This window comes from Somniosus microcephalus, chromosome 28 (genome assembly GCF_052327205.1).
Source record: "Somniosus microcephalus isolate GS21.2 chromosome 28, FLI_Smic_1.0, whole genome shotgun sequence".
Classification (NCBI taxonomy): domain Eukaryota; kingdom Metazoa; phylum Chordata; class Chondrichthyes; order Squaliformes; family Somniosidae; genus Somniosus; species Somniosus microcephalus.
This window is the reverse complement of record NC_141014.1, coordinates 16128053-16143602: the sequence shown is the minus strand read 5'-3', so window position 1 is coordinate 16143602 and position 15550 is coordinate 16128053. Positions and strand designations below refer to the sequence as shown.

The 15550-nt window shown below is 46.5% G+C and overlaps 1 protein-coding gene across 4 annotated transcripts in view; it reads right to left on the bottom strand.

The window, feature by feature from the left end:
- xpnpep3 (X-prolyl aminopeptidase 3, mitochondrial) overlaps positions 1–15550 on the bottom strand; it is a 67182-nt gene that overhangs the window by 16395 nt on the left and 35237 nt on the right. For 2 of the 4 annotated variants that reach the window (XM_085969510.1, XM_085969509.1), the window contains 3 exons: positions 14587–14789; positions 6758–6820; positions 2740–2853 (listed from right to left, as the gene is read on the bottom strand). In XM_085969510.1, coding sequence (XP_085825636.1) covers positions 2740–2853; positions 6758–6820; positions 14587–14789 — 380 coding nt within the window. The remainder of the gene's footprint in view (positions 1–2739; positions 2854–6757; positions 6821–14586; positions 14790–15550) is intronic. The other 2 variants (XM_085969512.1, XM_085969511.1) reach the window with 2 other exon arrangements.

The window sequence follows — 15550 nt, the reverse complement described above, 5'->3', positions numbered from 1 at the left end:
GTTCCCACAGTGCTGTTACGGAGGGAGTTCCAGGATTTTGACCCAGCGACGATGAAGGATCGGCGATATACTTCTAAGTCAGGATGGTGTGTGACTTGGAGGGGAACTTGGAGGTGGTGGTGTTCCCATGCGCCTGCTGCCCTTGTCCTTCTAGGTGGAAGAGGTCACGGGTTTGGGAGGTGCTGCCGAAGAAGCCTTGGCGAGTTGCTGCAGTGCATCTTGTAGATGGTACACACTGCAGCCACGGTGCGCCGGTGGTGGAGGGAGTGAATGTTTAAGGTGGTGGATGGGGTGCCAATCAAGCGGGCTGCTTTGTCCTGGATGGTGTCGAGCTTCTTGAGTGTTGTTGGAGCTGCACTCATCCAGGCAAGTGGAGAGTATTCAATCCACTCCTTACTTGTGCATTGTAGATGGTGGAAAGGCTTTGGGGAGTCAGGAGGTGAGACACTTGCCACAGAATACCCAGACTCTGACCTGCTCTTGTTGCCACAGTATTTATGTGGCTGGTCCAGTTAAGTTTCTGGTCAATGGTGACCCCCAGGATGTTGATGGTGGGGGATTCGGCGATGGTAATGCCGTTGAATGTCAAGGGGAGGCGGTTAGACTCTCGCTTGTTGGAGATAGTCATTGCCTGGCACTTGTGTGGCGCGAATGGTACCTGCCACTTATCAGCCCAAGCCTGAACGTCGTCCAGGTTTTGTTGCATGCGGGCATGGACTGCTTTATTATCTGAGGAGTTGTGAATGGTGCTGAACACTGTGCAGTCATCAGCGAACATCCCCATTTCTGACCTTATGTTGGAGGGAAGGTCATTGATGAAGCAGCTGAAGATGCAGCATTACTACTGCCAGCCAACTCAGATCAGCCAACTCAGCGCCAATTTATGACCTGCCAGGTCTGTGTGGCTCAGCTACTTGCGGAATGAGCCACATAAGGAGAAATTAGGGCAGGTGACCAAAAGCTTGGTCAAAGAGGTAGGTTTTAAGGAGCGTCTTAAAGGAGGAAAGAGAGGTAGAGAGGCGGAGAGGTTTATGGAAGGAATTCCAGGGCCCAGGCAGCTGAAGGCGCGGCCGCCAATGGTGGAGCGATGAAAATTGGGAATGCGCAAGAGGTCAGAACTGGAGGAGCGCAGAGATCTCGGGGGGGTTATAAGGCTGGATGAGGTTACATAGCTAGGAAGGGGCGAGACCACGGAGGGATTTGAAAATAAGGATGAGAATTTTAAAACTGAGACATTGCTGGACCGGGAGCTAACGTAGGTGAGTGAGCACAGGGGTGATGGGTGAACGGGTCCTGCTGCGAGTTAGGACACGGGCAGCAGAGTTTTGGGTGAGCTCCAGTTTATGTAGTGTGGAAAATGGGAGGCCAGGAGAGCATTGGAATAGTCAAGTCTAGAGGTAAAAAAGGCATGGATGAGGATTTCAGCAGCAGGTGAGCTGAGGGAAGGTCAGAGAAAGGCGATGTTACAGCGGTGGAAGTAGGCAGTCTTGGTGATGAAGCGGATGTGCGGTCAAAAGCTCATCTCAGGGTCAAATATGACACCAAGGTTGAGAACGGTCTGGTTCAGCCTCAGACAGAAGCTAGGGAGAGGGATGGAGTCGGTGGCCAGGGAACGGAGTTTGTGGTGGGGACTGAAGACAATGGCTTTAGTTGGGGGTATTTTCTGCTCATCCAGTGCTGGATGTTGGACAAGCAGTCTGACAAATCAGAGACCGTGGAGGGGTCGAGAGAGGTGATGGTGAGGTAGAGCTGGGGGTCGTCAGTGTATATGTGGAACCTGACGTTGTGTTTTCGGATGAAGTCGCCGAGGGGCAGCAAGTAGATGAGAAATAGGAGGGGGCCAAGGATAGATCATTGGGAGACTCCAGAGGTAATGGTGCGGGAGCGGGAAGAGAAGCCGTTGCAGGCGATTGAGACCAGCATTTATATAGCGCCTTTAACATAGTAAAACGCCCCAAGGCGCTCCACGGGAGCGATTATCAAACAAAGTTTGACACCGAGCCACTTAAGGAGATATTAGGGCAGGTGACCAAAAGCTTGGTCAAAGAGGTAGGCTTTAAGGAGCGTAAAGAGAAAAGAAGAAAAAAGGGAAATAGAAGTGATCGGCCTGGGTCCGGAGCGGCAGCCAAAACACACACGCGATTGGACACAGAGAAACTCAAGTTAGATCGAAGGACAGAGTTGCAGAGCAAAGGTGCTTGTTAGGGAGTGCCAGCCCGGGAGCCTTCAAAACTCAATCTGAAGGAAGTCACCAGAAATCCCTCAATGTGTAACCATTGATCAATGAATGGTGCATAAACCCTCACCTCCATCACCGGCGCACCGTGGCTGCAGTGTGTACCATCGACAAGATGCACTGCAGCAACTCGTCAAGGCTTCTTCGGCAGCACCTCCCAAACCCGCCACCTCCACCACCTAGAAGGACAAGGGCAGCAGGCGTATGGGAACACCACCACCTCCAAGTTCCCCTCCAAGTCACACACCATCCTGACTTGGAAATATATCGCCGATCCTTCATCGTCGCTGGGTCAAAATCCTGGAACTCCCTCCCTAACAGCACTGTGGGAGCACCTTCACCACACGGACTGCAGCGGCTCAAGGCGGTGGCTCACCACCACCTTCTCAAGGGCAATTAGGGATGGGCAATAAATGCTGGCCTTGCCAGCGACGCCCACATCTCATAAACAAATGAAAAAAAAATCCGTACCTGTATTTAATAAGGGACGACTACATCCTCACCTTAATCATCTGGTTATTTTTCACATAGTGCAGGGTATTGGAACGATTGCCACCGGCTACGACTGGAGGGTAGGCCAGGAGGTCTGCACCACGAGCTCGGCACTCAAAGTCAAACTGCAATGTAAAAATATTGCGGAATGACGGGTCATGAAAGACCACTCTCCAATGCATTTAATCTAACTTATACAGAAAGCAAACATCTTTCAGGTTTTTAGCCCTATACTTAAGTATGATTCACAGACAGCATGCAATTACCTTGAGACAAAAGTCTGTAACACCTTATTAAGAGCCACGTGATCCCGCTGTGGGAGTCTGCCTTCCTTTTTAATGGAAAACGTACAGTGGAGATTCAAACGCTCCACAATACATATACAGGAAACTTTGTGTTATCCGGAGGCTAAATGTCCGGCAAGCTCGAGCCACCGGCAAAAATCAGGAGCCGTTTTGTTGGGGTATTTTTCTTCTCGTGGCTTTTTTTTCAACAGTCAGGCTCTGCAAAGTCTCTCTGAAGCTGTTGCTAAGCGACAGAGACGCTTCCAAGGTACGGCCGACTGTTTAGAAGCTGTTGCTAAGCAACAGTGTTTGTTGCCAGATACGGAGCTGGTTTGTCCGGCAGTTTTGAGGGAACGGCAACAGCTCGGTCCCGTTGGTGCCGGATAGCACAAAGTTTCCTGTACAAGTACACACAAAATGTAACGGAGGACCATATTTCAAGGCAGGAACGTATCCGTGGGGTTCAGAACATGACCCAGTCCCCTGACTCACTACATCACTGAGTCCCAGTTTTTGTATCCTTTCAATGAATGTATCCTTTCACTAAACCGTCCACTTAGTTTTCCCCTATGCTTTGTATCAGGTTACTGGTTCAGTTTCCACCCTTTGTTTAGCTGTGCCTCACTATGTTGATATTAAGACACAGCGCACATTGTCCTATTTTAACCCTGGCTCTGTATTGGCTTAAAAGCTGTTCATCGCCACCATCTTCCAGTTCGAATGAAAGGTCATCAACCTGAAACGTTAACTCTGTTTCTCTCTCCACAGAGGCTGCCTGACCTGCTGAGTATTTTCTGTTTTTATGTCCTGTACATACTATCTCATTGTTTTCCGAGGACATCAAAATTGCAGAATTCCTTACCTCTCCATTGTTCATGAAAGGGTGTAAGGACAATCCTAGCAACTACAGGCCGGTCAGTTTAACATCAGTGGTGGGTAAAATTTTAGAAACAATAATCAAGGAAAAAACTAATGGGCACTTGGAGAGGTTTAAACTAATTAAGGAGAGCCAACATGGATTTGTAAAAGGCAGATCGTGTTTGAATAATCTAACTGAATTTTTTGATGAAGTAACAGGGAGAATTGATGAAGGGAATGCAATGGATGTTGTCTACATGGATTTTAGGAAGGCGCTTGACAAAGTACCACATAGAAGGCTGGTTAACAAAATTGAGGCTCATGAAATAGGTGGGTCAGTGGCAGCTTGGATAAGGAATTGGCTTAAGGATAGAAAACAGCGAGTTGTGGTAAATGGCTGTTTTTCAGACTGGAGGATGGTAGACAATGGTGTTCCTCAAGGGTCAGTGCTGGGGCCACTGCTTTTTTTGATATATATAAATGACCTGGATTTTGGAATAGAGTAGAATTTCTAAATTTGCTGATGACACCAAACTTGGGGGTGTGGCAAACAGTGACGATGATACCAATCGGCTGCAACAGGACATAGAAAGGTTAGCAGAATGGGCAGACAAGTGGCAGATGGAATTTAATACAGAGAAGTGTGAGGTGATTCATTTTGGCAGAAGGAACAGGGAGAGGCAATATACACTTAATGGCACAGTTTTAAAGAGTGTGCAGGGGCAGAGTTAATGTGCATAGGTCCCTGAAGGTGGCAGGACATATTGAGAGAGTGGTTAGCAAAGCATATGGGATCTTGGGTTTCATAAATAGAGGTATTGAGTACAAAAGTAGAGAAGTTATGCTGAACCTTTATAAAGCGCTGGTTTGGTCACAACTGGAGTATTGTGTCCAGTTCTGGTCACCACACTTTAGGAAGGATGTGAAGGCCTTTGAGAGGGTGCAGAGGAGATTTACCAGAATGGTTCCGGGGATGGGGGCTCTTAGCTACAAGGACAGATTGGAGAAGCTGGATTTGTTTTCATTAGAGCAAAGGAGGTTGAGGGGTGATTTGATAGAGGTGTACAAGATTATGACGGGTTTGGATAAGCTAGACGGGGAAAGGCTGTTCCCGCTAGTTGATGGTACAAGGACTAGGGGACACAAATTTAAGGTTTTGGGCAAGAGATACAGGGGGGAGGTGAGGAAAAACCTTTTTACGCAGCGAGTGGTGAGGACTTGGAACTCGCTGCCGATGGAAGTGGTGGAAGCGGACACACTCAATGTTTTCAAGTGGAGACTGGATAGGCACTTGAGGTAAATAAACTTGCAGGGCTACGGGGATAGAGTGAGGGAATGGGACTGACTGGATTGCTCTACAGAGAGCCGGCGCGGTCTCGATGGGCCGAATGACCTCCTTCTGTGCCGTCATGACTCTTCCCTTCCTCTTCCAATTTAGACCTTTAAAGGTACTTCATTGGCTGTAAAGCGCTTTGGGACATCCTGAGGTCATGAAAGGCGCTATAGAAATGCAACTCTTTCTTTTACTTCCTGATTTATTTCATCTTCTCTATCACTCTTGATGGTGTCCTGCATTATGAATCTGAACCCTTCACTTAAAATGTCTTAATAGAGAGGTAAAATAATTGAAGGTCCCTCAATTGGTGCCATATCAAAAACTGCGGCTCAGCACGGCCTTCATGGTAACGATCGCACAATGTCAGTGGATTAAACGGCTGGCAAGTGGATTCAACGATGACGGGTATGCAATATTCCCTGTAATTTTTTTTGGGTGCACGGCCCCTTTAAGTGGCTGCGCGGCTCATTCAACCTTGACCGCATGCGCGATTATTCCAATTGAAAAGCCGGCGAGTGGCCTGCATGGGAGCTCCGGACCGCAGTGCGGCCACGTTGCTTAAAGGGAGCCTTGCTGGTATGTGTGACCAATGCTCGTGATGGGGGCTCCACTTGTTTGGGTCAGAATATTGCAGATCCACGGTGATGATTAAAAACAAATTTTAAAATGTTGGGAGTCAAAATTCAATCTTAAGGCTGTCACCAGAAATTCCTCCATGTGCCACCCTTGATCATCAGTTAATCCTCTATCGATTGAAAATTTGTGTGAAATAATTTAACTAATTTAAGGGTGGTGGAAGCTGATTTAATAATAGTAACTTTCAGAAGGCAAACTGGATAAATACTTGAAGGGGAAAAATTTGCAGGGCTGTGGGGAAAGGGCAGGGGAGTGGGACTAATTGGAGAGCTCTGACACGTGTCAGCTGTGGCTCAGTGGGCAGCACTCTCGCCTCTGAGTCAGAAGGTTGTGGGTTCAAGTCCCACTCCAGAGACTTGAGCACAAAAATCTAGGTTGACACTCCAGTGCTGCGCTGAGGGAGTGCTGCACTGTCGGAGGTGCCGCCTTTCGGATGAGACGTTAAATCGAGGCCCCATCTGCTCTCTCAGGTGGATGTGAAAGACCCCATGGCCACTATTTCGAAGAAGAGCAGGGGAGTTCTCCCCGGTGTCCTGGGGCCAATATTTATCCCTCAATCAACATCACTAAAACAGATTATTTGGTCATTATCACATTGCTGTTTGTGGGAGCTTGCTGTGCACAAATTGGCTGCTACATTTGCCACATTACAACAGTGACTCCACTTCAAAAGTACTACATTGGCTGTAAAGCGCTTTGGGATGTCCTGAGGTGGTGAAAGGCGCTATAGAAATGCAAGTCTTTCTTACCAAAGAGCCGGCACAGCACGACGGGCCGAGTGGTCTCCCTCTGTGCTGTATCATTCTATGAGTCGACACATTTGATAAGCCACAGCTACTCACTGGTATACTTGCTCCGTGTAAACCTGGCTGCTACAGCTCATAAAAGCATCCACAAAGAAACGTTGCTACTTACCTTTGCATAAAGATAGGACTCGTCGACTGGAGCCTTGCAGGAAACCATCGTGCTGATGAATGCCTGAAAATAAATGGCCGGGCTTGAATCAGCTCTTTAGGAATCTGGGAAACTTTGCAAACGACAGACTGAAAACAGCAGCAGTGATGGCGCAACCTAACCGCAGGGCCACGGTGTGCAGTGTGTTTACCCAGAGAGGCACTGGGGGAAAGCACACGCAGTTTTCAGACTCATCGGGGTAGGAATTGGTATGCACTGCGCCTGTTTTTCGGGCGCAGAGCACACCCATTTAGCGGTGGGGCGGAGCCCGCCCAGTCTGCGCGGGCGTTGGTCCCACTGCTAAATTTGTGGGGCGCATTTTTTAGGCGTTGCGGGCAGACGCCTTAAACAGACATTAGGCCCTTCCATGTGTTAACGAGAGGCTTGATGCTCGTTTTAGGACCACCCTACTGCCCGAAAATGGGCTGGCCTGCTGCGATCAGGATAACCAGGTCTACACTCGGCCTAACCGATCCTTAAACGGACAGCTGGAGGCCGCCACCAAAAATATAAGATTCTTAAATAATTCTTACATTACTGTGGAGCTTCTTCTGGCTCCAGTGCAGTCCCGAAGACAGCTGTCGGCCCCCCACATGACCCTCTCCTGATTGCGTAAGCCCACCCCGGACCTACCTGAGGGAAATTGAGGTTCTCTTCGCTGGCAAGCTGCCTTGGCACACCCAGCAGCTCTCTAGTCTATTTTAGATGAGGTCCGAGGCCCAATTTCAATCAGGCCTCGGGCCTACCTGTTCTGGCGCAGGGATCGCTCCCTGCGCACAGTTCATGCCCGTGATTGCTACCCCATTGAGTCTTGCCACGGAACTGCCTCACCTGCACTTACAACATGTACGCTGACGACACCCAGCTCTACCTCACTACCACTTCTTTCAACCCCTCCATGGTCTCTGAACTGTCAAGACTGTTTGCCCGACATCCAGTTCTGGATGAGCAGAAATTTTCTCCAATTAAATATTGGGAAGACCGAAGCCAATGTTTTCGGTCCCTGCCATGAACTCTGTTCCCTAGCCAGTGACTCCATCCCTCTCCCTAACATCTGTCTGAGGCTGAACCACACTGTTCACAACCTTGGTGTCATATTTGACCCTGAGATGAGCTACCGACCACATACCCGCAGCATAACAAAGACCGCCTACTTCCATCTCCGTAACACCGCCCGTCTCCGCCCTTGCCTCAGCTCATCCGCTGCTGAAACCCTCATCCATGCCTTTGTTACCACCTCTAGACTTGACTATTCCAACGCACTCCTGGCCGGCCTCCCACATTCCACCCTACGTAAACATGAGGTCATCCAAAACTCGGCAGCCTGTGTCCTAACTCGCACCAAGTCCCGTTCACCCATCACCCCTGTGCTTGCTGACCTACATTGGCTTCCGGTTAAGCAACACCTCAATATCAAAATTCTGATCCTTGTTTTCAAATCCCTCCATGGCCTCGCCCCTTCCTATCTCTGTAATCTCCTTCAGCCCCACAAGCCCCGTGAAATATCTGCGCTCCTCTAATTCTGCCTTCTTGAGCATCCCTGATTATAATCGTTCAACCTTTGGTGGCCGTGCCTTCTGTTGCCTCGGCCCTAAGCTCTGGAATTCCCTGCCTAAACCTCTCCGCCTCGCTACCTCTCTTTCCTCCTTTAAGGCGCTCCTTAAAACCTACCTCTTTGACCAAGCTTTTGGTCACCAGCCCTAATTTCTCCTTATGTGGCTCGGTGTCAAATTTTTTGTCTTTTAACACTCCTGTGACGCGCCTTGGGACGTTTTACTACGTTAAAGGTGCTATATAAATGCAAGTTGTTGTACAATTCTGCCTGGAGAGATAAGTGAAACTCACTATTCTTTGGTGGGGTGAGGTAGTCAACTCAGACTCGAAGCAAACTTGGATCTCCCAGACTGCAGTGTACCAGGCACGCTGGCAATTGCTGTAACCTGTAGGGTGTATTCCCTGGAATTCAGAAGGTTATGGGGCGATCTGATCAAAGTTTTCAAGATATTAAGGTGAACAGATAGGATAGATAGAGAGAAACTATTTCTGCTGGTTGGGGAGTCTAGGACTAGGGGGCATTGTCTAAAAATTAGAGCCAGACCTTTCAGGAGTGAAATTAGGAAGCATTTCTACACACAAAGGCTGGTAGAAGTTTAGAACTCTCTTCTGCAAACAGCAATTGATGCTAGATAAATTGTTAATTTTAAATCCGAGATTGATAGATTTTTGTTAACCAAAGGTATTAAGGGATATGGGGCAAAGGCGGGAGTTAGGTCGCAGATCAACCATGATCTCATCGAATAGCGGAACAGGCTCGAGGGGCTGAATGGCCTACTGCTGTTCCTATGTTCCTTAAGAAGCGTACATTATTATGCGAATGATCTTTTTACAGTGGTGTAGCCCATACACTGGGCTTCACAGTAGGGTAGTTGCCTGAGCAAAAGGATGATCTTTTGTAGCAATCAGCAGGGTTGCTAATGATATTCACAGAGCACCCCCATAATTAGTTCACCATGCCCACTGTGAAGCTGAGCCATAAAGACCAGGAAAATCCAAGTCTCAATTGCCAGACTCTGGTGAGTTAGTTGTGGTAGTGCTGGGGCCATTACAATTAAAGCAAGAAGGAACTTGCATTTATATAGTGCCTTTCACGACCACCGGACGTCCCAAAGCGCTTTACAGCCAATGAAGTACTTTTGAAGCGTAGTCACTGTTGTAATGTAGGAAACGCGGCAGCCAATTTGCGAAGGATTCCCACACACTAGGTATGTTTCAGTGAGCCTCAGCCATCCTCTGCTAACCTGCCCAGGTAGCAATTTCTCGAGTTACCCTGGACACTGAGCGGCAACAGACTAGTCAACCACAGGGGCATCAGTGCCGATCCTGATTCTGCCTACACCCAACGTCAAAGAAAGAAAGACAGGCTTGCATTTATATAGCGCCTTTCACGACCACCGGACGTCCCAAAGCGCTTTACAGCCAATGAAGTACTTTTTTAAGTGTAGTGATGTAGGAAACGCAGCAGCCAATTTGTGCACAGCAAGCTCCCACAAACAGCAATGTGATAATGACCAGATAATCTGTTTTAGTGATGTTGATTGAGGGATTAATATTGTCTAGGACACCGGGGTTAACTCCCCTGCTCGTCTTCAAAATAGTGCCTTGGGATCTTTTATGTCCACCTGAGAGAGCAGACGGGGCCTCGGTTTAACGTCTCATCTGAAAGACGGAACCTCCGACAGTGCAGCACTCCCTCAGCACTGCACTGGAAGTGTCAGCCTAGATTTTTGTGCTCAGGTCTCTGGAGTGGGACTTGAACCCACAACCTTCTGACTCAGAGGCGAGAGTGCTGCCCACTGAGCCACGGCTGATAAGCAATTCAGTGGCCCTGGATAAGGGCAGGGAAAATCGGCTAGGGTTCCTGCTCCAAGTTGCTATCCACTATCTCCTGCTGGAAAGGGCTCTTATGTGGGCGTCAGGTGATGACAGGATTGGGGTTCGGGCCCACACTTACTGCCTATCCTCGCACAGTAAGAATGTCCACTTGGGTGAGGTAATGGTAGAGGACCTGTGGGACTGTACTGGAGATCGGTGTCTTCAGAAGGAAGAGCTTAATTGCATAGTAATACAGAAATAGGCCATTCTGCCCATCTGGTCTGTGCTGGTGTTTATGTTCCACACGAGCCTCCTCCCACTCTGCTTCATCTCACCCTATCCACATATCCTTCTATTCCTTTCTCCTTTACATGTTTATCTAACTTCCTCTTAAAAGCTATTTGCCTCAAGCACTCCTTGTGGCAGCAAGTTCCACATTCTCACCATTCTCTACATTACTACACTTCAAAAAGTAAAGCGCTTTGGGACATCCGGTGGTCGTGTAAGACGCTATATAAATGCAAGTCTTTCTTTTTTACTTTCTCTCTCTGGGTAAAGAAGTTTCTCCTGAATTCCCTATTGGATTTATTAGTGACTATCTTATATTGATGGCCTCTAGTTTTGGACTCGCCCACAAGTGGAAACTTGGTAAACTGGAAAAAATAAAATGATTACATACATACATAGGATATACGGCACAGCTCCACGCGAGCCTCCTCCCGTCTTTCCTCATCTAACTCTATCAGCATAACCCTCGATTCCCTTCTCCCTCATATGCTTGTCCAGCCTCCCCTTAAATACATCTATACTATTCGCCTCAACCACTCCCTGTGGTAGCGAGTTCCACATTCTCACCACTCTCTGGGTAAAGAAGTTTCTTATGAATTCCCCATTAGATTTCTTGGTGACTATCTTATATTGATGGCCTTTAGTTATGCTCTTCCCCACAAGTGGAAACATTCTCTCTGTATCCACTCTATCAAAACCTTTCATAATTTTAAAGACCTCTCTTAGGTCACCTCTCAGCCTTCTTTTTTCAAGAGAAGAGACCCAGCCTGTTCATCCTTTCCTGATATGTATACCCTCGCATTTCTGCTATTATCTTTGTAAATCTTCTCTGTACCCTCTCGAGTGCCTCTATATCCTTTTTATAATATGGCGACCAGAACTGTACGCAGTACTCCAAGTGTGGTCTAACCAAGGTTCGATACAGGTTTAGCATAACTTCCCTACTTTTCAATTCCATCCCTCTGGAAATAAACCCTGGTGCTTGGTTTGCTTTTTTATGGCCTTGCTAACCTGTGGCGCAACTTGTAGTGATTTGTGTATTTGTACTCCGAGATCCCTTTGTTCCTCTACCCCACCCAGACTCGCACCCTCCAAGTGATAAGTGACCTCCCTATTCTTCCTACCAAAATGTAATACCTCACATTTGTCTGTGTTGAACTTCATTTGCCAATTATTTGCCCATTCTGCAAGTTTATTAATGTCCTCCTGTAATTTGTTGCAGTCCTCCTCAGTATTGACTATCCCCCCAATTTGGTGTCATCCGCAAATTTAGAAATTGTGTTTTTGCCTAAACCTCTCCGCCTCGCTACCTCTCTTTCCTCCTTTAAGACGCTCCTTAAAACCTACCTCTTTGACCAAGCTTTTGGTCACCTGCCCTAATTTCTCCTTACGTGGCTCGATGTCAAATTTTTTGTCTTTTAATACTATTGTAAAGCGCCGTGGGACATTTTACTACGTTAAAGGCGCTATATAAATACAAGTTGCTGTTGTTGATTCCAAAGTCTAAATCGTTGATGTAAACTGTGAACAGCAGTGGTCCCAGCACTGATCCTTGTGGAACACCACTACCCACCTTCTGCCACTGTGACTAGCTACCCTTTACTCCCACTCTCTGCTTTCTGTCATGAAGCCAGCCAGCAATCCATTCTGCTACTTGTCCCCTGACTCCGCATTCTCTGACCTTATTCATCAGTCTATTATGGGGTACCTTATTGAAGGACTTTTGAAAATCTAGATAAATTACATCTACTGCATTACCCTTGTCTGCTCTCTCTGTTACCTCTTCAAAAAATTCAATAAAATTGGTCAAGCAAGATTTTCCCTTTTGAAATCCATGCTGATTATTCATTATTATACTTTTTGTTTCTAGATGTTCTTCTATTTTCTCCTTTAGTGGGGACTCCATTATTTTTCCTACCACCGATGTTAAGCTGACTGGTCTATAATTCCCTGGACATGTTCTATCCCCCTTCTTAAATATAGGTATTATGTTAGCTATCCGCCAGTCCTCTGGCACTATACCTTTTTCTAACGAATTATTAAATATGTGTAGTAATGCCTCTGCTATCTCTTCCCTAGATTCTTTTAAAATGCAGGGATGCAATCCATCCGGACCAGGGTATTTATCCTCTTTGAGTTTGATTAGTTTATTTAATATATCCTCTTTTTAAATTTTAAATGCACTTATCTCAATACTCATCTCATCATCCAATGTCATGTCCACTTGTTCTATCTCCCTGGTAAATACCGAAGCGAAATAATGATTTAATATTTCTGAGATCTCCCTATCGTTACCTGTACTATTGTCCTGTCTATCCCTATCACAACCTTCCTTTTTTATTGATGTGCCTGTAAAATATTTTACTATTTTGTTTTATGTTCCTTGATAATTTAATTTCATAGTTCCTCTTTGCCTTCCAAATTGTTTTTTTGACTTCTCTTCTAATCTTTTCGTATTCTCCCTTATCATGCACTCCTCTGCTGTCTACGTATTTAATGTATGCCTCCTTCCTTACCCTCAATTGTTCCCTTATGGCTTTATTCATCCATGGAGTCTCATTATTGTTTAGTTTGTTCTTTCCTTTCAGCGGAATATATTTTCCCTGCACTTTGTTAAACACCGTTTTAAATGTTTCCCATTGTCGTTCTACATCGTTGTTTGCCAATATTGTTGCCCATTTTATCTTCCCAAGTTCTATTCTCAGCCCCTCAAAATCAGCTTTTCTCCAATCTATTAACCTGGTTTTTGTCATACTTATGTCCTTCTCTATTATCATCTTAAAGCGTATTGTATTATGGTCACTATTGCCTATATGTTCCCCTACTTTTACTTCTCTTATCTGCTCTGGCTCATTCCCCATTATTAGATCCAATAGCAAATCCTCCCTTGTTGGGCTTTTTACATATTGGGATAGAAAGGAGTCCTGTACACATTGTAGGAACTCCATTCCCTTATCCCCTTTACCTATCTCTTCTGTCCAATTAATATCGGGGTAGTTGAAATCCCCCATGATTATTATTATATATTTTTTACTCATTTCTCTAATTTGTCTGCATATTTCTTCCTCCACCTCCCTTCCACTATTAGGTGGTCTGTAGACTACGCCTATTAGTGTGATTGATCCTTTATTATCTTTTATCTCTATCCATATGGATTTTATTTTTGTCTTGCTGATATCTACGTCCCTTTTTTCTACTGCCTAATAAGTACAGCTACTCCACCTCCCCTTTTTCCCTCTCTATCTTTTCTAAATATGTTATACTCTACAATATTTAATTCCCAGTCCTGATTTTTCTGCAGCCATGTCTCCATAATCCCTACTATGTCTGGTTCCTCCCAACGCATGATTGCCTCCAGCACCCCTGTTTTATTACGGACAGTGTGTGCATTGCTGTACAGACAGTTTAACTCATTTTAATAGGATTTCCTCTCACTTTTTAGACTCCTGTTCTATAACTCTATTTGCTCCCTTGCTGTCAATGTCCTCCCTTACTTAATTCTTTCCTATGCTCACTTTGCCTGTTTTGTTTGTATTTAGGCTGCTTACGTTTCTTATAGATCCCGCCCCCCGCTTAATAGTTTAAAGCCTTTGCCACCTCCATATTTACCCTTTCCGCTAGGACACAGGTCCCATCCCAGTTCAGGTGGAGCCCGCCCCATTGGTACAGCTCCTTCCTGTCCCAGAACTGATCCAGTGTCCCATGAAAAGGAACCCCTCTTTCCCACACCAGCCCTTCAGCCACATGTTAATTCTCCTGATCTGTCTGCTTCTATGCCAATTTGCACATGGCTCGGGCAATAATCCAGAGATTATTACCCTTGAGGGCCTGCTTTTTAAGTTAGAGCCTAACTCCTGACCCTCTTTCAGCAGGACCTGCTCCCTGTTCCTATGTCGTTTGTTCCAACATGGACCACGACAACTGGATTTACCCCCTCCCTTTCCAAGTTCCTCACCAGCCGCCGTGAGATATCCCTTACCCTGGCAACACAACCTCCGGGATTCTCGTTCTTGGCTGCAGAAGATGCTATCTATCCCCCTAATTATAGAATCCCGTTAGATTCATCCTCCCTTCAACAGAAATACCATCGCTGTAATCCCTGTTCCTCAGCACATTCAGGAATGAGCTACCTCTGAAGTGATCTTCGCAGCCATCTGCATGAGTCCGATCTCCGTCTCTGACTTGATGAGTCGTAGGTATTGGACAAGGGTCCGAACCGGCTGGACTGCGTTCCGGCTCTTGGTCTTGATATCCACAAGGGGCTGCATGTAGTCCGAGTGTAACCCTGGATGGACTGCTGGCTCACTGTCGTACCACACCGTGCACCCTTCATCTGTATGAGAAATGGGAAGGGGAGGCGGGGGGGGCGTCACTTCTTCAGTCAGTGCAGTACAATAACTTGCATTTTTATAGTGCCTTTAACAAAGTAACAATGTCCCGAGTTGCTTCACAGGAGTGTTATCGAAGAATGTTTGACACGGAGCCACACAAGGAGATATTATAGAATCACAGAAATTTACAGCATAGAAGGAGGCCATTGTGTCCGTGCCGGCCAAAAAAGAGCTCTCCAGCCTAATCCCACTTTCCAGCTCTTGGTCTGTAGTCCTGTGGGTTATGGCACTTCAAGTGCATATCCAAGTACTTTTTAAATGTGATGAGGGTTTCTGCCTCTACCACCCTTTCAGGCAGTGAGTTCCAGACCCCCACCACCCTCTGGGTGAAAAAAGTTCTCCAACTCCCCTCTAATCCTTCTACCAATTACTTTAAATCTATGCCCCCTGATTATTGACCTCTCTGCTGAGGGAAATAGTTCCTTCCTATCCACTCTATCTAGGCCCCTCATAATTTTATACACCTCAATCAAGTCTCCCCTCAGCCTCCTCTGTTCCACAGAAAACAACCCCAGCCTATCCAATCTTTCCTCATAGCTAAAATTCTCCACTCCTGGCAACATTCTTGTAAATCTCCTCTGTACCCTCTCTAGTGCAGTCACATCTTTCCTGTAATGTGGTGACCAGAACTGCACGCAGTACTCTAGCTGTGGCCCAAGTAGTGTTTTATACAGTTCAGGCATAACCTCCCTGTCAGGTGACC